The following is a 24,486-nucleotide window of genomic DNA, read 5'->3' on the forward strand; positions in this document are numbered from 1 at the left end:
AGCTGTTGTGTGGGAACCCTGGAGCACAGCGGCCTGGCTCTTCCTGTTCGGGCAGCCGGGCAGGGAGGAACCTGCTGGAAAGGGCTTCCTGGCAGCTCAGGGATCAGCTCTGGGATCTTGCAGCATTTCTTTGAAACTTAATTTTGAGATGGTTGTGCACTTACAGGAAAGTTGTAGAAACAGAGCAGGACCTCCCGTGTCCCCTCACCCAGAGTCGCGGGGTGTTTGCATTTGTCACGTTGGCTGAGCTCTGTCCTTTATCACCCTCCGTGGCCATGCATCCTTCTGAACCACGCAGATACCCCAGCGTGCTGCCTATAAAGAACGACATCCTGGGATAGGAGCTGTGCTGCTCTCAAAGGCAGGGCAGGGTGCCCACGGCACCGATGACAGTCTCTGAGTGCCCAGCCGAGTGCCGCCTGGTCCACTCGTTCTCTGCCAGGTTCTTGATCTGGGACATTTCTCAGCCTCTCTCTGTGTTTCGCAGCCTTGGAGTGTCTGACGCATGCAGGCCAGGTTTTGCGGGTGTCCCACAGTCTGGGTGTTAGGCCTGAGCCCTACGTGCATCTTGTCATGAGCCGAGCATGGGAAACACACTGCACCGTATCCTCATCGGGCTCCTCCTCAGACTGTTGCCCCTCCACTCAGGCTTCCCACCTCCCTCACCCCTTCACAACTTTCCTTGGCTTTCTGCCGTGCACAGAGCCACCCAGGGACCTTCTTCGCTTGTCTGTCAGGGCCACGGGGCTCCCAGGGCCACGTTTACCCGGGGTGGCACCCCTCACTGCCCTATGTGGCCATGGGACGTGGCAGCGTTGCTGATCGCGTTGTCACCGCTGCTGCCGGCACACGCCGTGGGCATGCAGAGTTCGACAGGCTGAGCACAGATGTGGTTTCCGTCATGGGTGTGACCTAGAGGCCACCAGGCCCAGCTCACAGATGGCCGTCCTGCTCACCTGCACCCCCTGTTACCTCGTGCCGCCCCTGGACCACGGAAGGTGGTTTCTCGGGCAAGCGGATGGGCCCGTGGCAGATGGTGGCATTTTCTCTGGGCCTGAGAATGGTAATGCTGTTGCACCTGCTGCAAGCACCGTCCTCATCTCCTCTGTGGCATGTCTTGTCGCCTTGGGTGTCTGCTGCCTGGCCTGTGACCGGCCCTCTCCGGGATGGCAGCCTGGGAGCACTGTGCCCTGAGGGCAGCCCATGGCATTCCCAGATGTGATGGCAGGGCACGAGCGTGAAGACAGCCTAGAAACTGCATTTCCATCCCCTTCACTTCTTTAGAAAATCACCCAACTTCAGCATATCAGCCTGTTGTTTCCCACCGCTTTCCCTCACAGGCAACTGCGTATGGCACTAACTGCAGACCCCTGCCCGTCTGCGAGGTGGCCCGCGGTGGCCCTGTCAGAGCGGCCAGTTCGTGAGGGCGGTCAACAGAACTCTGTCTGGGGTTTGTCCCTCCCTGGGGGTCGCAGCCTGCAGAGATGCAGTCTAAGGCCTGTGCAACAGTGCATGTGTGTGCAGGGGGGGCAGGGGCAGGGCTCAGGTCCCTGAAGACGCCCCAGCTCTCCCCTCAGATCCAGCAGCTCCTGTCCATGCACACATCCCTCCCCTCCCCCCAATCACGTTCTGACAGCAGCGGGGTCGTTGATTTCCTGACTCTTCCTCTGACGTGCCCAGACCCTGCACTTCCTTTTCATTTTTATCTTTCTTGAGGGCTGAAAGTTCATGGAGATAGAAACTGTTTGGGCCACACTGTGTTCCCAGAACACAGGGCAGAGCCTGGCATTCGGGAATGTGGGTGGAATGAATAATAAGAACAGCAGTGGAGGCTCTTAGCAGCCTCTCAGAGGAAGCGACACCTTTCTGGAAGGAGAAGAAGGGTCCCCAGGGTGCTCAGGTGGGTGGGGGAAATTCTTCAGATGGACTCAATAGCACATGCAAAGGTCCTGAGGTAGGTGTGGGGGTAGCACAAGGTAAGCCAGATGCACCTTGCTTAGAAGTCCTCCCACCTTAAAAACCAGGAGACCCAAAGAAAGTCTCAGTAATGGGCACAGTGAGCATCAGGAGGACCTGGGGGGGGAGGGTAGAGAGTGTGATCCCTGTGCTTTTACATGAGCCCCTGACACCCCAGCACAGAGCCTTGGCCAGGGGCTCTTCTCTCTCCTGAGCCCCCAGGGAGAAGGCTGTGCCTAGTGGCTCTGTCGTTCAAGGGCAGCAGAAAGTACTTTGAGATGCCATGACCCCCGGGCTGTCCTGCCTCGGGGTCAGCTCTTCTCTCTCCCTCCAGTCCCCCCAGTCCCCCGTGCCATCCTCCCTCGGGGTCAGCTCCATCATTTCCCTCTGTGGGCCTGGGTCTTGTACGAGTCCATCCCCAGGACTCCATGGCCCGGCGGGTGTTTTGCTCTGAGGTCTCTCTGAGCCTTCTCCCCACGTCCCAGATGTTTCAGGTCATTCAGCCCGAGCGAGCGCTGTACATCCAGGCCAACAACTGTGTGGAGGCCAAGGCCTGGATCGACATCCTCACCAAAGTGAGCCAGTGCAACCAGAAACGGCTTACCGTCTACCACCCCTCAGCCTACCTGAATGGCCACTGGCTGTGCTGCAGGGCCTCCTCGGACACAGCGCCTGGCTGCTCCCCCTGCACCGGGTAGGTCTGCACTACCGCCAGTGCAGGCGGGCTGGCTCCAAGGACCCAGGGAGGGGGCCTTGGCTTCACAGAGCCCAGGAGTCAGATCTGAGCCAGCAGGAAGTGAAAGCAGAGTTTATTGAATATGTCTGTACAGGGCCTCCGACGAGTCTCATGTTAGCCTGGGTCTGGGATTTTACAGGGATCGTGGTCTGGTGCACACATCGGCGTCCATGGACTGGTCAGCACAAGGGCAGCATCCCAGGGTCTCTAAGTCAGTCCATCTGGCCAGGGTCTTGGCCTCAAGGGGTTTGGAGTGAGTGGTCCTAGAGAACGTTTACGACCACCCCACTAGTCACTCCTTAGACATTTTGTGTTGTACTGGAGAACTGGGAAGGTAGCATTGCCTCTGTCCCTGCCCAGGCGTGTGTCGAGTGGTGTGAGGGGTGCAGACTCAGAATAGGAGCTGAAAAAGGAGCATTTAAAAAAATTGTTTCTTTCGTGAGGTCCCCTCAGTCGCTCTGTCTCACGTCCACCCCGTGTGGCCCAAGCACCAGAGTCTGGCTTGTGCGTTGCACAAGGAAGTGTGGCCACGGGGCTATGTGGCGTCTTGGCAAGCTGCATATGCACCGCTGAGTCCCGTGGACCATTGTCTTGATTGTTGAGGGGCTTCTGTGTGAGAGAGCCCTGGCTCATCCACATGAAGGCTCTCAGGAGACCCATCAGGAGCGGTGAGCCATCCTGGGTCCTCCTGTCTCTGCCAGGGGTCCTAGTGATCCTTGGGGGTGGGTGGCAGTGAGGGAGGTGCTGTCGTCCGCCATCCTGCTCACAGGCCCTTCGGTTTCTGCAAGTATCTGCACACACTCCCCTGCACCCTCTGGCTTTGTCAGCTGGGCCTCCTGAGGGTCAGGACAGGCTCACCTTGCCTCTTCTGGAAGGAGGACCAGGTGCCCCATGGCTTACGAGGACAGTGACAACTGCTGTCTAGTGTGGGCGTGAGGAAAGGCCCAGGCTAATGGAAGCGGGAGTGGAGGATCCGGCTTCTAGGACTCAGGAAAATCCCTGTGGGATCCTGCCCAGGAGAGGCTGAGCACTGTGTCCAGGGGAGGCGACATTGCCACACGCTTAGGCGGAGTAGGAGCCACCCCAGGCTGAGGAGGAATGGGGACCTGGCTGTCCCCACCTGGGTGGCAGGCCGAACCTTCAGGGCACGTGGCCCAGGTGCATCAGTAAAGTCATTTCTTTTCCCAGCAGAACAAGTCTGCTTGGCTATCACAGCAGATCTGTGGGCCTCTCGTCCTCCGAGCCCGTGGATGGTCACCTTTAAGTGCTGTGACCTCTTCCACCAACCACACATGAATGCCATCAGGGATAAGCTCACTTTATAAGACCACTCTGTTAGCTAACTCTTTAAAAAAAGAAATGTCATGATTCCCATTGTTGTTCTTTCTGTTCTGGTCTTGCTGTATTGGGGCAGCGGCCTCCCAGCAAACATCCAGCTGGACATTGACGGGGACCGAGAAACGGAGCGAATCTACTCTCTCTTCAACTCCTACATGAGCAAACTGGAGAAAATGCAAGGTAGGCTCCGCTTACAGCCTGACACTGTCTCACGAGATTGCCAGTGGCTTTAGGGATGCCTGGCTGGGGTCCCAGCGACAACGGGAGCCCTCTGCTGGCACGACCAGCCCTCGGAGCCCCCTGTCCTCGTTTGTGGCACCGAGGGGGGAATTGCTTTCTGCAGCTTGGCAGCTACGTGGGCGAACTACTTTAATAACAGATCCCGTAGATAATTTTAAGATGGAATTCAGTTGCAGCCTCTGAACTGCCAAGTTCTTGAGAAGATAGTATATTTTATAATCTCCTGTACCCCCAGACTGAGGATTCGGTCTTCTGTGTTTTTCAGAGGGTTGCATGCCTATGTGTGTGTGTGACTCTGCACGTGGGAGCAGACATAATATTGACGCAGCTTTATCATCCTCAACATTTAACCACCTTATAATGTTCTGCAGAGCTCAGCAGCATGGGTGGGACACATGAGGTGACATGGGGTGATGTTCAGTTCAGGAGAGGTGGATGGAAGAAGAGCTACTGGGAGGCAGATGAGCTGCCTGGTCCTGGGCCGAGCCGGGCAGGTCTCAGAGCCACATTCAGAGACTCGGTGACCCAGCCCTTAAGCCCCACTCTGAAGGTGAAATAAAGCGGAGTGGGCCTGGAAACGCACCTGCTAGATATTTTTCCTTTTCTTTTTCCTGATCTAACACAGCAAAATGGCGATGGTGTGGCAAGCATGCCATGCTGAGCTTCCCGTCTGAGGGGGCCACACCTGTTCTCTGGTCTCCTCATGTGACTCATCTGGGTGCACTTCCAGGCTCTGGGCACATGCACAGTCACACATGCATGCACACACATGCAAGACAACTGTGTTATACACCTGAACATATGCTCGTGTGCACACGCACACACCCACCCAGCAAGTGTGCTGTACACAGCACGTGGCTCCAGGGCTCCAGGAGGCCTTGCAGTGGTGGCCCTGGCACTCTACACCAGGCTTCAAGGTGGCAAAGGCATTGGAGCCAGGGGGTGCCAGCCCCTTCCCAGCCGCCTGAGAGGAGTGACCAGTCCAGAGGAGGGTAGAAGTAAGGAGTCTTAGGAGGCCAAAGCCACCATGTGAGATCCGGGGTTGTGAAGGGGGCTGCCTAAGCCTTGCATGATCAACCACCTTGCAGCCGCCTCTTCCACACACTGTCTCCCTTTTGCTTCCAGACACGTTGTCTGGGGTCTCCCCAGCATCATGCCATTGCAGGCCTCTGCCTCTGCCCCCTCAGTCTGGCCAATACCTGGTTGTCTTGTGAATCTCCTCCTCCAGGGAGCTTTTTCTAACCCTGTATGTATCTCTGTCTTTGCCATGACAACTGTCTCAATATACTTGACCCTTTGAGAGCAGAAGCAGGTGTTATTTATCCTAGAGCCTGACATGAAGGAGGAACTAAATACATGTTTTCTAGATAGATGGATAGGCAATGGATGACAGATGGATGGATGATAGATGATGGATGGATGGTGGATGATAGAGGATAGAGGATGGATGGGTGATGGGTGATGGGTGGATGGATGATGGATGGATGGATGAATGATAGATGATGGATGGATGGATGGATGATGGGTAGATGGGTGGATGATGGATGGATGATAGATGGATGGTGGACGATGGATGCATGGATAATGAGTGGTGGATGGATGGATGGATGGATGGATGGATGGATGGATGAACCTCCCTCAAATATAGGAATCATCTGGACAAGTGTTCTTAGAGTGTCAACAGGATTGGAAACCTTACAGTACGCTTCACCCGGGCACTGTGGCACTGAATCACTTCTCAGACCGTCTTCCAGCCTCTGTCTGGAGTCTCAGTGCTTCTTTGAGGCAGATAGTTTGTTGTCAGAGCAACCTAATCCTCTCAAGATACTCCTTTTATATTAATCAAACTGTTCTTTTTGGCACTGACCATGGGGCTTATTAACACCTGACATGGTCAGTCCTTTTCTCTTGGGCATGGCAGGCTTTAGGTGATCAGAGGAAGCTGTGTTGTAGTTGCCTGTGCAGGAGGAGAGATTTGGTCTCCTCCACCTCCCTCATGTGGTATGGAGTCACCTGGCTATCTTCCTTGGGGCCTGCCCTGGTTCTTTAACCCTCCCCCTGCAATCTGCTGACAGCAGAACCCAGTACTTTAGGCAGAGGAGGGTTAGCATGGGGCCTGGCAGGGGCCTGGCTAACGAGCTGACAGGGGCCTTGGGCTGTGGGGCTGAGATGAGTGCAGATGAGCCTTTCAGGGTGGCAGCAGGTCACCATTCTCGTGGTATATCCTGGGATAGCAGCTTGCTTCATCCTCTGCAAAGTAGGCACAAGGGCCCATTTATCAGGTGTTGGGATGGTTAGGGGGAGGATTCACACAGAGCACTGTGCTGTTTCCCCCACACAATCACCTTCTCTCGGGCCTGGGCCTCTGGGGTCACTCCGAACACATCTGCTCAGGGCTCCTCGGGGCCCTGCGGGCAGCTTGTCTGCCATTCTCAGGCAACCCAGAGACAGCTTTGGTGTCCACTGTGAGACAACTGGGCAAGGCCTGTTGTCCTCTCCTATGAGACCAGGCAGTGATGGTACCATCCCGTGTGGGTTAATCCAGGATTAAATCAAATAACCCCTGGGAGGCAGTGAGGGCCCTGGCTGCCTGTATCCTTGTCCAGGCCACCTCCCCTGTACTCCGTCCCCTCTGGGTCTGAGTCCTCTGGGCACCTGGAACTCTGCAGAAAGTTCAGATCCTTGTGTCAGGAAGGCGTCTGCCCATTCTCTGCCGGCACCATGCTGGCAGTGAATTTGTTTGGTTTTGGTCACCGTGAGCAGTGATCAGAGATGTGAGCGTGTTCAGGGGTGATCCCTCTTGACCTGTCCACACTGGCTGTCTTTAAAACAGCCAAGCTGGGCAGCCTGGGTGGCCCAGGAGTTTAGTGCTGCCTTCAGCCCAGGTTGTGATCCTGGAGTCCCGGGATTGAGTCCCATGTCAGGCTCCCCGCGTGGAGCCTGCTTCTCCCTCTGCCTGTGTCTCTGCCTCTCTGTGTGTCTCTCATGAATAAATAAATAAAATCTTAAAAATAAAATAAAATAAAATAAAATAAAATAAAATAAAATAAAAAAATAAAATAAAATAAAATAAAATAAAATAAAACAGCCAAGCTCTCCGTATTGCCAGGCCCCCAGGCAGGAGCCTCTCAGGGACACCGGTGTCCCTCCTCCCCAGAGGGTTCACAGAGGCTTGGACTTACATAACGTGCTCCAGGCTGTAGCTCCCACAGGTAGGGCTGTGGGGAGGGGTCCAGACCATGAGATCAGCACCCTTCCACCTGGCTCTTCCTCCTTTGCCTCCTCTGCTCATTCGTCCCTCATGTTTAGACCTGCTTGTCTTTCTCACATCAGATTCTCTTTTTCTTTGAAATGTTAAATCTTCCTAGTTTTCTTTTGTACAGACTTGTGGTTTTTCAAGAAATAAGAGATTTCTCCTGGGTTAGAAATAAAGACAATGAAGTGGACACCAGAGCTTCTGTGATAATGAAACAGCAATACAGATAGGGTGAGGAGCCCCCTAGATGCTGGCTCACCTAGGCCAGGTACTATCCAAACGGCATGTCTTCCCACCTGGTCTCTTTGTGGCCCTGGAATGTAGGGCCCAGCTCAGGTGACTGGGGACCGGTTGTGTGGGGAGGGGGCCAGGCCCAGCTCAGATGACTTGGCGCTTCCTGTGGATACCTGGAGGCCACAGCATGGTCTTCAGCAGGAGTGAGGTGGTCCAATGAGAAAGTCACTGCACAGCAGATAGGGGTCACAGAGGTCGCAGGAAGCTCCTAGTGCAGACTGGCTGAGAGGTGACACCTTTTTACGCACCTCATACCCACGGTTCCCAGCATAGGGTGTGCGTGTGCATGCTGGGTGAGTGAACCCCTGGCACCCGTTTCTAAGATGGGGCCTTCATGGGGGAGGTCGTCTCCCCAGACTGACCCTGGGTGACCACAGGCTCTTGAGCCAACCTGGCCCAGTGTCCGCGAACAGACATCTGCTGGTTCTGGTCTGGTGAGCCATGGGGCGTGGATAGATGCAGGTCGCCCAGAAAACAGGCTGGTCAGAAATAGGCATCAGACCCTGGCTTCTCTAGGGCTCAGTGCAGGCCCGGCTCTTGGGGATGGCTTCTGTGTCTTTGTGCGTTTGCGTGGGCTCTGCCAGCCCTTCCCTGAGGCTACTGCCCCGAAGAGCTCCCGCCCTGACCTCCAGCCCTCTCCCAACACCGCAGAGGCCTGTGGAAGCAGATCTGTGTACGACGGGCCCGAGCAGGAGGAGTACTCGACGTTCATCATTGACGACCCTCAGGAGACCTATAAGACACTGAAGCAGGTCATCACTGGGGTTGGGGCTCTGGAGCAGGAGCACGCCCAGTACAGAAGGGACAAGTTCAAGAAGACCAAGTATGGGAGCCAGTGAGTATGGCGGCGGGATTGTGGGCTGCTCTTGGCAAAGGTAGCAGAGAAGGGGACCTCAGGAGTGTCCTGGGCCGGGCGCTACCGTGAAGCCACCTGCATGCACCCATGAGGACTAGGGCAGCTTTCCTGTCCCTTCAGAGGGGCTTACCGTGCTCTCCAGGGCCTGCTGGGCAGTGTCCCAGGGGCAGCACCTCCCTCACCTCCTGCCTCCAGACCCTCCTGCCTTCAGATCCATTGCTTCCAAAATTAGGCTTTCCTGGGCCAGAAGTTGCACACATCATGCCTCTCTCTGGGCCACAAATACATTTCTATAGACAACTTCTGGCTTAGCTTGTTTTTTCTTTGCTTGTCTGTATTTTTCATATTTATTGCGATGAACACGTATCACGTTTAAAGACAGAAGAGAGAGTATTAAAGCACGCAGCTGAGCACTGGCCGTAGGAGACTACACCCCACTCTCTCCTCCCCATTTCTGCTTTGCAGGGAGCACCCCATTGGAGACAAGAGCTTCCAGAGCTACATCAGGCAGCAGTCTGAGACCTCCACCCATTCCATTTGAAGTCTGTAGGAGGTCGTGTCCAAGGACGGGCACCAGGAAGACCACCACCTTCGGGAAGGAGGGAACAGAGACAGGACTAAAGGGCAAGGGATCCATACTTGTTCCGCTCACATAGAGCTCACACGCCAAGCTCCTGGGACTGGTGAACCTCCGCGGGCTGTGTCTGTGGTTGCCGTGCACTTTATTCACACTGTGGCAGGTGACTGGAACCGGCCTTTCTGGAATGAGCTGCTGGGGACACTGTGCCCTCTGTAGAGCTTGTACTTCTGTGTCGTGTGCACCTCTGCCATTGCTGCGCTGCGTGGCGCTGTGCCCCTGGAGCCCTGTTCCTTCGCGTATTCTGCTTCAGCGAGACCGGACGTTAAATAGCATCATTCGTCTCCCGTGAGCCTGTTTGGGCGGCCGTGGGCAGTGGCCCTCCAGCTCCAGCCTTTGGTGTTGCTGTGATTCCTGGCTGAAAGGTCGGTTTTGTGGCCTCATTGTGCATAATGGCACAAAGATCCGAATTTGAGGATGTTCTTGATGTTTTGGAGGTACGGGATCCTTCTGCAGAGAGCACTAGGGTGTTCCCACCCCCGTGGGCTGCAGACACTGCCAGAGCTGGCAATGGGCTGAGGTCAGTGTCCACCCCATCCCCTTCTGAGCAAAAGTTGTAGTTCTGCTGTCAGTGGAACTGCAGAGTACGATCCACATTAGCCACCACTTCTGGAGGTTTGGGGAAGGTTTTTAAAATAGAAATGTGCATTATTTTCAAGCTGTTTTTCTTAATGTTTTTAAAGGACCATTTCTCATTAGGTCTTTGATATAAGGTACCTTGGAACATCTAGACCTGTTCTCATCAAAGGGCAGGGTGCCACAGGAGAGCCACAGAGGGAAGGAGGCGCATCTCCTAGAAGCCAGTTAAAGGCCGTCCAGAGCACATCAGGGAAAGTGAGGCCCTGAGCTGTGCAGACTTGGCTCCTCCTGAGCTGGAGGCTGTGTCTCTGTGAAGCCCCTGGCAGCTGCCAGGCAGTGGTGGGGTGCTTTTCTGTGGAGGTGGGGATGCTGACATGAGGCAGGCAGGCAGCCTTTGAGCTTTGGAGAGCACTGTTCACACACACAGACCTTGTGCCCATCTCTGCTTTTACTTGCAAACACTGTCCTGCAGATTCTGAACGATGGCAGTTAGTAACATGCCTTGTCACAAAACGGTGAGGAAGATGTTGCAAAAAATAAACTTTGGGACACACAGCTATGAGGCTGCACCAAACTGCAATTTTTAACATGGATTTGTAACTTAATGTTTCTGTTTATAAGATACTAATGATTTGCAATGTATTTTACTGGCCAATTAAAACAGATGTTTTATTCTTTCTGAAGACTGGTTTGTTTTTGCGCGAGTGCCCCCTGCGTGTGGCGGAGCGGGCACGTGGGACAGGTGAGGGTGAGGGTCAGACTGGAAACCACAGTGCTCTGTGGGATGGAAGGATGTGGGTTCGGCACTCAGCGTTCCCTCAATGCATGTTGTGCCGGGAGCCTTCAGTGAGGGTGGAGGCGGCCTCGAGCCCACACGAGGAGGACAGGCTCCAGCATGTGTTACCATCTCCGGGACACAGTGGGGCCTGAGCTCCAGGACCAGACACAGGCCGGCATCCATGGGAAGCAACAGGAGGGGCTCCCAGATTGGGGGGTGCTGCGTGTGTGGGGGCAGCGCCTGGAGGAGACCTGCCTCCAGAGCAGGGATGCATCATTTCCCTGTTCTTCCTCTCCAAGTGGTGTTGACTCCGTTGTTCAACTTCCAGCCTGAGTCACCTGTTAGGAAAGAATCAAGTGGTCTGGCTCTGAGGACAGGAGGTCAGGTTTGGGATGACGGGGGGTCAGCCCCTCCTGGGGGACTTGGGGAGGGAGGTGTTATTGCTGCTTCCCAGCGGCCGCTCCTGGCAGCCCTGGGCAGCAAGATGGGTTGGGGGGTAAGGCACAGGGGTGCAGGGGTCAAGCCGGCAGCATCAGTCCCCCAGGACATGCAGGCATCCACGGCAGGTCCATGGGGCAGCTTCAGGGAGCCTGGCTGACTCAGATACATGCAGGACCCAGGGAATCAGGAGAGCCAAGTTCTGTCCCCATGGGAGGACGTGGGACCGGGGGCAGAAAGCCTGGGAGCCAAGGCCTTCTCCCAGGAGCCTCATGACTGGCCATGGTGGCTTCCAGGGGCCTCCATGTGCGCCCACCTGCTCTGCCTCCAGACAACCCATCTCAGCATCCCACCCTCCTGGTTGTAGGCCTGGCACCTCTGCTCTCATGTCCCTGGGCTCATCAGCAGCTGCACCAGCCCCTTGGCTGGGTGACTGGAGCCCCCATGAGTGGATGTGCCGGGAAGTGGTTTGGAAGATAAAAGTGCATGTGGAATTAACAGAGTCCCTTTTGCTTCATTCTATTTATGATCTGCTGGTTGCTCAGGGAAAGCACCTATTATGATTTGTCTCCTGTGGCCTTGGATGCCTCAAGATAAAAAATATGTGCTGGGATGAGACCAGATGTTCTCTGCTAAGCTGTATCATGGGCTGAATGTGTCCCCCAAAAACTCATGGCAAAATCCTGACCCCAGCCCCTCAGACTGTGACCGTGTTGGGAGATGGGTTCCTTAAAGGGGTTAGTTAAGGTTACACGAAGTCATTTGGGTGGACCCCAATCCCATGTGACCAGCGTCCTCCTAAGATTAGGATGTGGCCAACAGTCACGTGAGATGTTCAACATCACTGATCACCAGGAGATGCAAAACACAACCACAATGAGACACTACCTCACACCTGTCACCATGGCTAAGATCAATAACACAAGAAACAACAGGGGCTGGTGAGGCTGTGGAGGAAGCGGAGCCCTCATGCACTGCTGCTGGGAGTGTCAGCTGGTGCAGCCACTCTGGAGAACAGTGTGAAGAGTCCTCAGGAAGTTGAAAATAGAAGCAATTGCATTGCTGGGAATTTACCCCAAAGGATAGAAAAACACTAATGCAAAGGGGTGCATGCTCCCTAGAACTTTATAGCAGCGTTATCTGCGATGTCCAGATACGGAAGCAGCTGAGATGTCCACCGACAGATGAGTGGGTGAAGAGAAGCTGGCCTTTATAATGGAATATTATTCAGAAGTCAAGAGATGAGATTGTGCCATTCGTGACACGATTGGACCGAGAAGGTACAACACTAAGTGAAATAAATCAGACTAAGACGAATATCCTAGGACCCCACCGTAAGTGGAGTCTAAACAAACAGCAGCGACAAACCAATGGAATAAAAAAGAATCAGAGCCATAAACACAGAGAGCAAAGGTGGCTGGTGGCGGAAGGCGGGCAGGGGACGCGGGGAGCACGGGGGCCAGACCCTGGTGTGAGTGACTTGGTCATGGGTGAAATGGAACAGCGTCCGCGGTCGCGTGGTGCGATGGCAGATGGCCGTGCTAGCAGGGGGCACAGCATCACAGCCAGAGGAGCTGACCCACACGTCAAACTCCTGAAACAAATGTGTGTCACCCAGACTCAAACAGAAGAGGAAAAACAGAAGAAAACAAAAGATGAGGGCCCGGAAGCGTGAGGGACGACTGTGGAGGACGAGGCGGCCGCGGCACCTGCACGTCGGGCTTCCCGCCTCCCAGCGGTGAGACCCGAGCGCCCGGGCATCAGCGGCCTCACTGCAGTGCGCTCGCAGCCCACGCGGACAGCACAGCGGGGCCGCTGGCTGCTGATGAGCCTGTGACACCAGCACTGCCACTCTGAACCCTCGGTCCCTTGGGTCGTGATGGCATCGTCCCTGCAAAAAGATCCTCGAGTACAAGGGACTCAGCCGTCTGCCTCCGCATCCTCGGGGGGAAGGCCGGGGAGGGCCTCAGAAGGAAGCTCACCCACGGAAAGAGCTGCCTGCACTGACTTCTGACCTCTGAACTTTGTGGTGATGTCATAGGGGCCGCTTGGCAACAGGGGCCCCGGCCACACAGGGCTGCTGGTGGGACAGAGGTGGGAAGCCATGCTCTCTGTCTGAGGGTGCGCTTGGGAGCCCACGTCCCTCTTCATTCCTGAAGCCTGATGGAGGGGAGGAGGATGGAGAAAGACGCAGCCGCACATAGGAGGCACCGGCCAGGCCCCGGGGCCCCTCCACCAGGGGTGGCCCCCGGACACCTCAAGGCAGCCAGCGAGATAGCTGAGCTCCAGAGGAGCCGGAGTGTGGGCGGCCTGCATCAGAAGGGGGACCCTCCGAGCTGCATCAAGAAGCCATCCAAGGAGCTGGGTAGGCCCCAGCAGCGTCCCTCTCTCCTGCCTGCCCACGCCCTCATCCCTGCTGAGATCCTAAGGCCTGGGCAGAGCATGCTTGACCCTGGGGTCAGCAGGCAGCAGGCGAGGGGGGCTGTGCATCCAGAAGGCCGTGGCCACGTGAAGTGTCTCTGGTCAGTCCTGCACGGGTAACCTGCCAGGCAGGGTCAGCGGTGGGCCCAGGGGTAGTGGACCCAGGACACGGGACACAGGTGAGCTAACGTACACTTGCTGTACGTGCCACCTAGGATATCCTGGGACATGGAACTGGGGCTGGGTGCAGGGTGCTCTCCCAGGAAGAGCCGGACCCTGGCCTGGCTGACAGATGAAGGTGACCACTTCAGTCCTGTGCCAGGCTCTTGGCAGCTCTGGCTCTGCTGGGAAGGCCCACCTGGTGAGTGGCCCTTTGTGAGGGTGTCGGGACGCCACAGCAATGAAGCAGTAGGAAATGCGGTTCGCTGTTCATGCCCTAGGGACGATTTTGAGAGGCGGTGGCATAAGAGTGTTGTTCCGTTAGTGTAAACATGCAGAGATGTTCCAGCGGGTAGGGGAAAGGAGGTGCCGGCTGGTGGGCCACACGGGTCACTGCAAGGCTCTCGGCACCACCGTCCCAGCAAACTCTGGGCACCTGAGCCTTTCGCAGCAAGAGGAGCAAAGTTTCCCAAAGAAGAAGTCGGCCTAAGTCTATGTGGGAAATACTGCGAATGGACGCGAGGGTGTCTGAGATGCCGCCGCGGGGCAGCCACAGAGCACCGTCTGGGCCCCACCGTTCCCGGCTATTCCTACCAGTGCTGCATTTCCCCCAAACAAGAGGCCGGGCAGAGACTTCTCTGTGGCACCATCCTGCCACATACACCTGGTGGCCCCAGTGTCACCATTTGGAGCGGTGTTGTCTGCACAGAGGAGCCAATGTCGCCTCCCCAGAGCCCACACACCAAGAACAGGAGGCTCACTGATGGGATGCCCACAGCGTAGGGAGCAGGGGCGAAGGGACCTCTGCTGCCTGAACCCCTGGCACCAGGATGCAGTGGACACAGAACACGGGCCACCTAAGTCAAGGGATGGGCCTGGGGGCGGCCAGAGTGAGCTGGCCTCAGGACGAGCCCGGTCTGGGAGGGAACAGCAGAAGTCCATGTGCTGAGTGCCCCAACCCTGGGCGGCTGCACCCTGAGCCCGCCTCCCCACCCTGGCCACCTGCACGGGATCCACCAGGGGACCCACTGGAGCACGGGCTGCTACATCCTTGACACCCTCCCGGACCTTGGTACTCAGGCCTGCTCTGTGCCCCTGCCCTCGAGGGCACCCTCGCCCCCACCCCACTGCCCGTGCACCACCCACTGCAGTTCCCAGGCAGGTGTGGGGGGGCCTGCTCCTGAGAGGGGTGGGCGAGAGGGACCTGCTGAAAGCTTCAGCTGGTGGCCAAGCAGCAAGGCGGTGTGGTGCTGCCTCTGGGCGCCTGCACCCTGGCCCCAGCCTGTGCCCTCAGCCTGCCGATACCCAAGGGGGCATCTCGCGGCCAAAAAAGAATCTGTGAGCATTTGGGGACATTCACATCTCTGTTCTTGGACCTCACTGGGCTCAGCAGAGTGCATTTCAGCCCCCAGCCTACCACCCTGATAGCCGCAGCAGCCCCTTAGGGGAGGGAAAGGGCCAAAACCTGCTTCTGTCAGGAAGAAGATGCACTGCAGAAAACATATCATGTCTCTCTTTTTACTGATTCTTTCCTTTTTGCCAGATACATATTATAGGATGGAGCAGGTTCAGGGATGAGCCTGTGTCCTCTAAAATATGAGGACACACATACCCACGGGTAGGGGCAGATCAAGATTTTCCACAAGAAGTCAATTGTAAAATCCCTACTAGAAAACCACAGCTTCCGAGTCACTCGGGTCCTGTTCTCTGAGGTGGAGACGGCTCCAGAGCTGCCGAGCTCCAGAATGCTCTCTGAAGACGTGAGAGCAGCACCCCTGCACCCCTGCTCCCTTGGACCCCTGCCCATTGCCTGTGAGGCTCTGGCTCTAGAGTGGTGGTGTCTGCACAGAGGAGCCAGTGTCGCTGAGGTTGTGCAGGTGCGGCCAACAGGAGCAGGGCTGACAACCCCAGGTCTTCCCCGCAGGGAACTCCGATGAGCCCGAGAGGAGTGCACGTAACCCCCCCCCCTCCCCCCGGAGGCCTGTCTGAGGCGAATCTCCTGCTGAGGCAGGTCGACTTCCGTGGGGCGGGGCTCCCCATGAGACCAGGCCCAGGGCAGGGATGGTGTCAGGGACTCCTGCAGAGAAGCAGGAGTCGCGTGCAGGTACCAACCCAAGCTGGTCATTGCCTCCCGTGTCAGCAGGTGCCCCAGCCCTAAGGCCTGGGAGCCGAATAGACGCACCCACTTCTGTAAGGACATCTTCTCTGCGGTATTGCGGTGTTCAGAGGCGCCTCCCCAGCCTTCCACACCCAGCTTCCGCTTTGTGATTTCCCAGTCAGCTGGACTATGTGTGTCGGGCTGGACAAGGGGGGACCAAGGCACTGGCAGGGACAAGTGCAGCAGCTGAGGGGACTCCCCCAATCTGGGCCCCATCCTCATGGGGCCAGGCCAGAGGGTCCAGGGATGGGAGCTGACAACTGCCGCTCCTTCCTCCCCAGAGTCTGAGGACCAGGGAAGGGACCTACGAAGTGACATTGAAGATGCCAGCTGGTGAGTGGTCTGTATCCAGCAGAGGTGGTTTCCAGAGACATGAGGGTGGCACAGGGGTCCTGAGAAGACCGTGAAGGCTCCGAGGGGAGGATTTCCCAGGGCTGCCAGCCACCCCCTCCCCAGCCCCTACTCCTGCTCCCCCAGGCAGGCCTGCAGCTGGCCATGGCCTAGAGTCCCAGAGCTGATGCCTGTCTTGGCAAATGTTTGCACTCAGCTCTCCAGACCCCTGGGCACGCAGAGGTCTAGTTTGTTGGGGAAGTTCTGGATGTGCAGCACCATTGGTGGACAGGCCCCTGGCACTACCATCATTGCCGAGAACCATCCTCAAGTAGCACTGCCTCTTCCCCCAGAGTCCCTCCCCCACGCCAACCCCGGGCAGGAGGAAGGCTTCCACACCCAGCTTCCGTGAAGGCACATCCCAGAGCTCTCCCAACGCCCAGGGGCAGGAAGGACCAGCTCGAAGCTGCGTCTCCTCGGTACCCATCCTGATCCACTGCCCCTGCTCCTCCCACAGTCAGGCAGACCCAGAGGAGGACAAGCAGGAAAAGAATCAGGATGCCCTCGAGAAGTTGGACCCTGATGGAGGAAGGACGGAGCCAGAGGGGAAGGGCTGCAGCCCAGAGGCCAGTGGCAAGAGTGGGAGCACTGGCTGGGCACACCTGTATGGGCGCGCATGTCCGTCGTTCTCGGGTCCCGCTGTTATTTACCTGTTTGGTTTCTTCCCCAGGAACAGGAACCAGAGTCCGTCAAGCTGGATGAGCCTCCAGGAAAAGAGGCAAGGGCCTTTGACTTTGGTAACCGGGAGGTCCCTTCAGGCATGTTACCATGTGAGCACAAGCAGGGTGTGCAGATGTGGCCTCAGGGCCTCTTGGTAGGGCCATGCCACAGGCTGGACCCGGCGCTGCCATAGCTCAAAAGCCTTTGGGTCAAGCTCTGCGCTCCCAGCTGATGCTGTGCATCCTAACCCCAGTATCCCAAACAGTGCAGTTGCCAAAGGCATATGACAGGAGGTGGCCAGGGACCCACTGTAGCTGGGGTACGAATTCTCACCAGGCACTTTCCAAGGGAAGGAGGCTCTCATTCTCTTCCAAGTCCGCATGGGAAGGAACAGAGAAGGGGCTGGACCTGTTTTACCAGCACCTACAACTGATGGTCCCTAATGGGATTCCCAGGGTTCATCCCCAAATACCTTCCGCACTAACTGAAGTGCTTCCATTGGAAACCCCTCCTGGGCTGGTTAGAGACGCTGGGGCAGCAACACCTGGAGCCACTTGAGGCCCCCACTCCTCACTAGTGCAGGCCCCAGGGGGCCCAGGAGCTTCGTGGGCAGTGTACCGGTGTGGGCCAGCGCTGGGCATTGCCCTGTGACCTGCAGGCCCTGCTTCTCTTAGGGCGAAGCCAGGGGACACCTGGGGCCTCAGAGACCTGACAGAATGTCGGGAGAGGTGGGAGACCAGAGCTGGCCACGGTCACCTCACCATCCACACTGCCCAGCTCCCCAGGAGCCCTCACTGAGCTCCGCCATCATCTGGTGGTCCCAGTGCTAATCATGCAGAGCTCAGCTGCCCCAGGGCCCAGAGCCCACTGCCCCTCCCAGGAGCCTCCTCTCCTCTCCAGCCCACCCTGGCCCGCCATCCACACCTCTCTGGTTTCCATTCACAGAAACCATCTGAGTTTGTGGAGATTGATCTGGGAGACCGTGCCGAGGAGGTAAAAGCCCTCAGACCACCTGCCAGGAATGCTGGTGCTCAGGGCCCATGGAGCTTGTCCAGGGAACCTGTCCCACATGCATGTCGTGGAGGCTGAGGCAGAGGCAGGCTGGCAGTGCCAGGAGGACTCTGGGATGCTGACGACTGGCCTGGGAACTCAAAAGCCACCTTGCCTCCTCCTTATCTTCCAACCTGCATGCATTCTGGCATCATCAGAGACTCTAGGGCCAGGGTCAACCTTCATGGTGCCCATGGGCCCTGAGAACCTCTTCGGGGATCATACTGGGGTGGTATAAAGGCTTGGGAGTCAGAGACTGGGTGTCCACATCTGGCTCTGCCACTAAATACTCAAGTCACTCTACCTCTCACTGCCTCAGTTTTATCCATACAGTGGGGATCTTAGTAGTTAGTACCCACATCCCCAGGGTTGAACTGGAAAGCTCAGCATGGTGCTTATACCCAGAAAGCCTCAGCATCAGGTATTATCACCACCACCATCACTATCATCCCCACCATCACCATCATCACCATAACTATCATCATTGGCACCACTGCCACCACCACCATCACTGCCATTACCACCTCAGCACCATCACCACTACCATCATCACCATCACCACCATCCTCACCACTACCACCATCATCATTGCCACCACCACCACCACCACTATCACTGCCATCACCACCAACACTGCTATCACCACTACCATCACCATCACCATCATCACCATCACCACCATCACCATCATCACCACCATCACCATCACTACCATTACTACCACCACCATCACCATCATCATTGTCACAGCATCATTTTCTGTAAAACGAAGCTGTTGACCAATGGCCTATCTGGACCATCCAACACAAATGTCCTAGGATGTCCTCCGTTTCTCAGATGTTGTGGGCAGCCACTCTGGAAGTATTTTGAAGTTCTATCTTGGAAATTTAAGTTCTTGCGTGGGATTGTTCTTTTCCAGATTGTGCCTCCTCGCTCTTTGCCCTCAGAACATGTGGTACAGTGAACATGCTATTAGCCCCTCACAAGACTCTCTTGGGAGCACCACAGGTTCTAAGGACTCAAGGAGGGTCATCCAGTGGCAGAGTTGGATTATAGTCTGGAGGTCACAGTGATGCACATCAAAGGCATAGTTCCTTGGTCGGGGGTCTCCTAATTAGAAAGTAACTTACGACTTTCTTTCTTTCTTTCTTTCTTTCTTTCTTTCTTTCTTTCTTTCTTTCTTTCTTTCTTTCTTTCTTTCTTTTTTCTTTCTTTCTTCTTTCTTTCTTTCTTTCTTTCTCTCTCTCTCTCTCTCTCATCTCTCTCTTTCTTTTCTTTTGAGAGAGAGACATAGAAAGAGAGTGGGGCAGGGGAAAAGGCAGAGGAAGGGAGGGAAAATCTTAAGCACATTCCATGCCGAGCGTGTAAGCCCAAACTCAGGGCTTGATCTCACGATGCTGAGATCTTGACCTGAGCTGAAATCAAGAGTCGGACACTCACCTGACTGAACCACACAGGTGCCCTCACCCTTACTTTTGGGGGAAACTTTCCCTTGACAGTGCCCCAACTCATGGGAAGATGCTCAGTGCCGGTGCTGTCTCCATGCCCCCATCTGATCCTTGAGCAGGTCTAGCAGGCCTGGCCTTGGTGGCTGTGGTGGATGAGTTGATTCCCTCCACTTCTTCCCTAAACTGCTTCTGCCACTCGCCACAGGTAGTCACAGGTGCCGTGAGAGAAGAGAAACGGTCCCAGATGGATGTGGGGGATTTGTCAGAAGACGAGTGAGTGATGCTTGTGGGTTTCTACATGGAGAGGTGGGAGTTCTCCTGCACCACGGTGTCTGCTGGGTCCGTTGTGCCTCCTGGGGGAAGGGCAGAGCCCGCTACTTGCTTGCCTTCCTCTCCCATGTGTGCAGAGACCAGGCATTGACTGGCCTGGAGGGCTGACAGGCGAGCAGTGGGACTCAGGGACAACCCTTACCTTGAGTGCCCCTCACCCCACAGCCAGACCCTTTCTCCCCATCCCATCAGCCAACAGATCAGCCATACTATGAGGTGAGAGAGGTGGGAGGAGGCCGAGGAGGTGAGAGGAAAGTGTTGCCGTGTGGATGGTTCTAGCTGGTCAGTTTGGGGTTTTGCTGGGGGACGGGGGGCACACCATCGGCCAGAGTGTCTGCAGAGGGGGCCAGGCCCGAGGGCTGGGGTGGGAGGCACATTTGTCCTGACTGCCTAGACCCACTTAGGTTGGACACTGGGCAGGGCCAGCCTAGGCCTACGAAGTCCTGAGGCCATAAGGGGTGCTGGGAGCAGGCCACTATATCATCCAAGGGCCTGCGGATCTGTTTTTATTTTAAACAATGTAGAGAAACAGTAAGAAGGAAATCACAGTTAACCCAGTTTCCCACTTCTTGGAATTAACAGCTATTTTAATATCTGGGCTCATTTGCTTCAACATTTTTTAAAAGAAAAATGTCTCTAATAGAGATATTTAGATACAAAATAAATTACTTGGTAAAACTGACACACAGTCCTTTTAAATAACTGGAACTCACCCGCTTCTAGGTCACCCAGACTCCCGCTCACAGCTTGAGGGTCACACAGGAGCTCGTGGGCTGGAGCCCGGACGCACACAGCGCCCACTCGAGTAGGGGCTCCACGTCGGCTGCTTGGGGCCTTGACGGTGTCATTACTACCACCACCTTCCCCCAGACCTGTAGATGGGAGAGCTTCCGTGAGGCAGTGTCACCCCGTGTCCGTGCACATGGCCCGTGTCCTGCCCATTGCTACTCGCACAGGGGGTCTCGCTTGCATCAGCTAAGATGTTGGGATCCCTACCTCACTCCCAAATCTAGGCTGAGAGTGGGTGGGTCTTTCCTAAGCAGATCCTGATGTTCCCCATTGCTTCTGAGTGGATGTGGTCGTGGATTCAGCCGCACTGGAAGCAGCATGGTGGCTTTGTCTTCTGCCCCTGGGACCGGACAGTCCCGAGTCCGCCCACCTGGCCCCATGGTCTTGGCAGCCCACCCGATGCCTCTGCTGCCCAAGAGAGCCCGCTGGCCACGGGCCACAGAACCGGGCCTTGGCTGTAGGCGGCCGCTTGGCCAGTGGGTAGGGGACGGGGGTAGGTGGGCAGTCTGTCCTGCTGCTCTGCTGTCCTACCATCTTGGTTTTCTGCAGAGCTGAGGCTTTCTGTCCAGCTCTGTTCACAGTCACTGTGGGGTCCCTGCAAAGGGAAGGAGGACAGCTGACTTATCCCAGAGGCAGCTATGATTGGAAGTGGACACCCCGGAGCACACCCCAGAGGGAAAAGCAGAGGCCATGGTCTTCTGAGAATGGACAGGGCTTGGTGTGGGGAAACCTGGAGATGGCCTGTCTCTGGGGCCGAGGGGAGCGTTCTGGTTTGGCTGGTCTATGAGGTCTCTCATGGTCAAGGAGCCCCTCCGGTTAGGCCTCCCAGCGCAGAGGATGAAGGCCCTGGGAGGGCTGGAGAAAGCTTGGACAGCTGGTGGGAAGGCAAGCCCAGCTCTGCACGGGAGTCTGCTGGTGTGTGCAGGAAGCTGGGCCGGATAGGGGCATGCACCTGTGGGGAGGGGTGCTGCCTGTGGCCCAGGCTCTGAACTCAGGGGTGGGGGGATGCCTGGCTCTCATCTGCTGTGGCCTCCTCTCGGCCTCTAGGACCAAGACCAGCTGGGTGTGCTGCATCCCGTACTCCACCAGAAGGAAGGCGAAGGAGAGCGTGTAGCAGCCTGGGACAAGGTAGTTTGCACCGGGACTGGGTGGAGGCCTACCTCTGCAGGAGGGAGAATAGAGGGGGCTGCTCTCCTGACCTCCCAGCCCTCTCAGTCCTGCAGAGACCTGCGATGGAGGGACGAAGGGATGGGGTTGGGGATGCCACAGGCAGCCCTGAGAAACAGCATTCAAACCCTTTCAGGGCATTGATGACCACCCAGGTGTGAACCACTGATCTGCTGGCTAAGCCATGATGCCATCTTTTAAAAAGACACAATAAAGTGTGAACAGAAGGTGTTCTCCTTCTCTGGTCCCGCTTGACAATTCTCTGAAACGTGATGGAGGGACGGGGTGTGAGCTCAGGGACAGGTGGCTGTGCCTCCCAAATCACGTGTGCACGATGGCAGCTGTGATCACCCAGCCCTACCCTTCAGATCCTAGGAACACCCGGAAGCAAAGTCAGATCCCTTGGGGTCTGGGGGCAGGCTCTACTCTCAGAGATGGCCTGCAAACTTGGCCCCAGTGAGAGCAGCCTGGAGGGAGGCTGGCGTGCTCCCCGAGGCCAAGATGTGAGCAGGCCCAGAACTAAGCCATTCTTGCAGCTGGACGTGGAGGTCCCAGGGCCCGTGCCTCACAAGGGCCCCTGCCTTGGGCATCAAGGCTCTGGGAGATGCTGCTTGCGGGGACAGGGGACAGGGGCAGAGGATCATACAAAGGAAGCTTGACAAGGGGTTCAGACTGTGTTTGTTCAAACCACCACAGGCCAAGTGAGCAAATATTTTTCATTTCATGTGGCCCAACCAAATGCTGAGAAGGCAGCACACACACCTTGCTCACTCTTATACACACACATGCATGCTTGAGTGCACAAGCATGTGTACATGCACACTCACACATGCATGTGTACATGTACACATAGTGTGCATTGTGCATGGATACATACATCTACACACCATGCACGCACACACACGTGCACATGGACACGAGCACACATGCACACATGTGTTATATGTGGGCGCATATACACTTGCACACAGAGCACACGTGTGGGCAGTCACACCCACATATATATACACACGTGCATGCACACACACAAGCATACAGGACCACGTGGTCTGGTGACACGCAGCATCTGAGGGTGAGGAATATCTGGGCCCGGAGGTCAGAGGGGTCAGACAGATGAACCTCTCAGGTGCCCATCTTGTGTGCAGGTGGGTTGGGCACCACGGTTCCTCTGCTCCAATGCTGTCCGTCTGGGAACAGGGAGCCTCAGAGCAGCTGGAAAATGCGTGCTGAGTTGCAAGCATGGAAACTGGCTTCCCTGGCCGGGTGTATGGGGCTGCAGCCTTGCTGTCACAGGACCAGATCACAGACGCACGGAGGACCTCAGCCACCCTAGGCACAGGGGCCGCTGCTTGTCCCCCTGGAAAGGAGATGTGGAACATCTGTGTCCCAGCCCCCAAACAGGCAGGCCCTATCCCTGCCCAAATTCGAACTGCTGTCACCAACTAGAACGGCACCCAGGAAGCTTCTGCAGAGACAGCTGTGCTGCCCCTTGCTTGGCCAGGAGGGAGGAGTAGACCTCCATGTCTGGGGCCCAGGGGTACTACCACACAGAGCAGCACTGCCAGACTGGCTTTGCTGGTTCCTCTGTGACCATGCTCAGCTGCAGGCCAGGAGGGAGACAGGGCCTGGGTGGCCTGCTGTCCATTCGTCTGTCGTTCATCCCTTGTCATGGTGAGTGGCTGCTGGCCTCTTAGGGCCTAGGAAGCAGGGAGGCCCCACGTGTGCACAGCATGGCTACCTTGGTTGCAGCCTTTCAGCAGTTAAGATGCATGAGTCTTTTCATTAAGCCTCTGAACCTCAAGGTTTGAGGTAGCTCTGTTCCATGTGGCCTGGGGCTGTCTGCTGGGGAACCAGTCTAGGGCAGGCCTGGGGGTAACTGGAGAGGCTCGGCCTGCAGATGTGGTGGTTTTGGCTCCGGTCTCCTAGCCACATGCCCAGTCCCTGAGCTGCCGGCAGGGGTGGCCCTGGAAGCCAGAGGGTCTTGTGGGAGGGGACACACCAGGAAAATGTCAAGCCTCCATCGCAGGCGTGCACCTCTGCCCTTGCCGAGGCTTCCATGGAGCAGGCACAGCCCTCTCTTGCCAGAGAAATGCACCAGTCCCGGGGGCGAGGTGGGGTGGAGCAGGCGTGGACACCGAGCAAGAGCACTCAGCCCTGAGGGCACCTGTTCTCGCGCAGTAGGGGCCGAGCACTCACTGCCGGGGACATGGCACGCTTGGAAGCCAGAAGGAAACCAGAGCGTTCAGCTCGAGGCCTTCGGCAGCCGCCCAGGGTACGGCCAAGCTGCTGCTGCCCGGCCTGTGCTCAGACGCTCAGCCAGGGGGCAGTGGCCAGCAGGTGGGGGGTGGGATGGGACACCTGCTGGGCAGTTTTGGGGGATGTGAATGCCAAGCTGGCCAGGGGAACCCTCCTCTTGCCTCCCTGCTCAGAGGCCCCTGGTCCTCGGGGACACTGATGCGGCTCACTGCTGGCATTTTGTCACAGGCTTGGCTGATGGCCCCAGGTGATGGCTCCCAGCCTGACCTGGTTTCGTCCTTGACTCTCTGCCGGCCTCCACCTACTCTGCCAGAGGCCCACAGAACCGCCCTGGGGCAGGGCCAGGATGGGCGGCTCACCGCCCCGCTCACCCTCCTTGCCTCCAGCCTTTCAATGTTGTCCCCTTCACTTCAAAGCCAATATGCATCTTCCTTGTGGGGACTAACAAAAACCATTGAATTTGTTCTCTCTTTTAGACTCTCTGTTAGAATTTTCATGTATTTCTCTCACTCTCTCTCTCTCTCTCTCTATATATATATATATAAAGAGC

At 56.5% G+C, this 24,486-nt stretch overlaps 2 protein-coding genes and 1 long non-coding RNA gene across 6 annotated transcripts in view; 2 read left to right on the plus strand and 1 right to left on the minus strand.

The window, feature by feature from the left end:
* RASA3 (RAS p21 protein activator 3) overlaps positions 1–10,569 on the plus strand; it is a 109,089-nt gene extending 98,520 nt beyond the window's left edge. For 2 of the 3 annotated variants that reach the window (XM_072782282.1, XM_072782284.1), the window contains 4 exons: positions 2,442–2,650; positions 4,107–4,210; positions 8,472–8,655; positions 9,142–10,569. In XM_072782282.1, the coding sequence (XP_072638383.1) occupies positions 2,442–2,650; positions 4,107–4,210; positions 8,472–8,655; positions 9,142–9,217 (573 nt within the window). In that variant the 3' untranslated portion in view covers positions 9,218–10,569. The remainder of the gene's footprint in view (positions 1–2,441; positions 2,651–4,106; positions 4,211–8,471; positions 8,656–9,141) is intronic. The other variant, XM_072782283.1, reaches the window with a different exon arrangement.
* Positions 7,677–13,126, minus strand: LOC140607775 (uncharacterized). Of its 2 annotated transcripts, none has more exons than XR_012009678.1 (2): positions 13,091–13,126; positions 7,677–11,008 (listed from the first exon to the last, which is right to left on the minus strand). It is a non-coding gene; the product is annotated as an uncharacterized lncRNA (long non-coding RNA). The 2 variants fall into 2 exon arrangements; XR_012009677.1 differs by lacking the exon at positions 13,091–13,126 and adding an exon at positions 12,818–13,084.
* Positions 13,127–13,152: 26 nt separating this feature from the next.
* Positions 13,153–21,907, plus strand: C17H13orf46 (chromosome 17 C13orf46 homolog). The gene is given in 8 exon segments (XM_072782285.1): positions 13,153–13,473; positions 16,128–16,179; positions 16,694–16,898; positions 16,901–16,954; positions 17,842–17,889; positions 19,600–19,667; positions 21,561–21,641; positions 21,817–21,907. Coding segments are annotated over 7 exon segments (681 nt in total). The 5' UTR covers positions 13,153–13,286; the 3' UTR covers positions 21,628–21,641; positions 21,817–21,907.
* The last annotated feature ends 2,579 nt before the right edge of the window (positions 21,908–24,486 follow it).

The sequence above is a fragment of the Canis lupus genome, chromosome 17 (assembly GCF_048164855.1).
Source record: "Canis lupus baileyi chromosome 17, mCanLup2.hap1, whole genome shotgun sequence".
Lineage (NCBI taxonomy): Eukaryota > Metazoa > Chordata > Mammalia > Carnivora > Canidae > Canis > Canis lupus.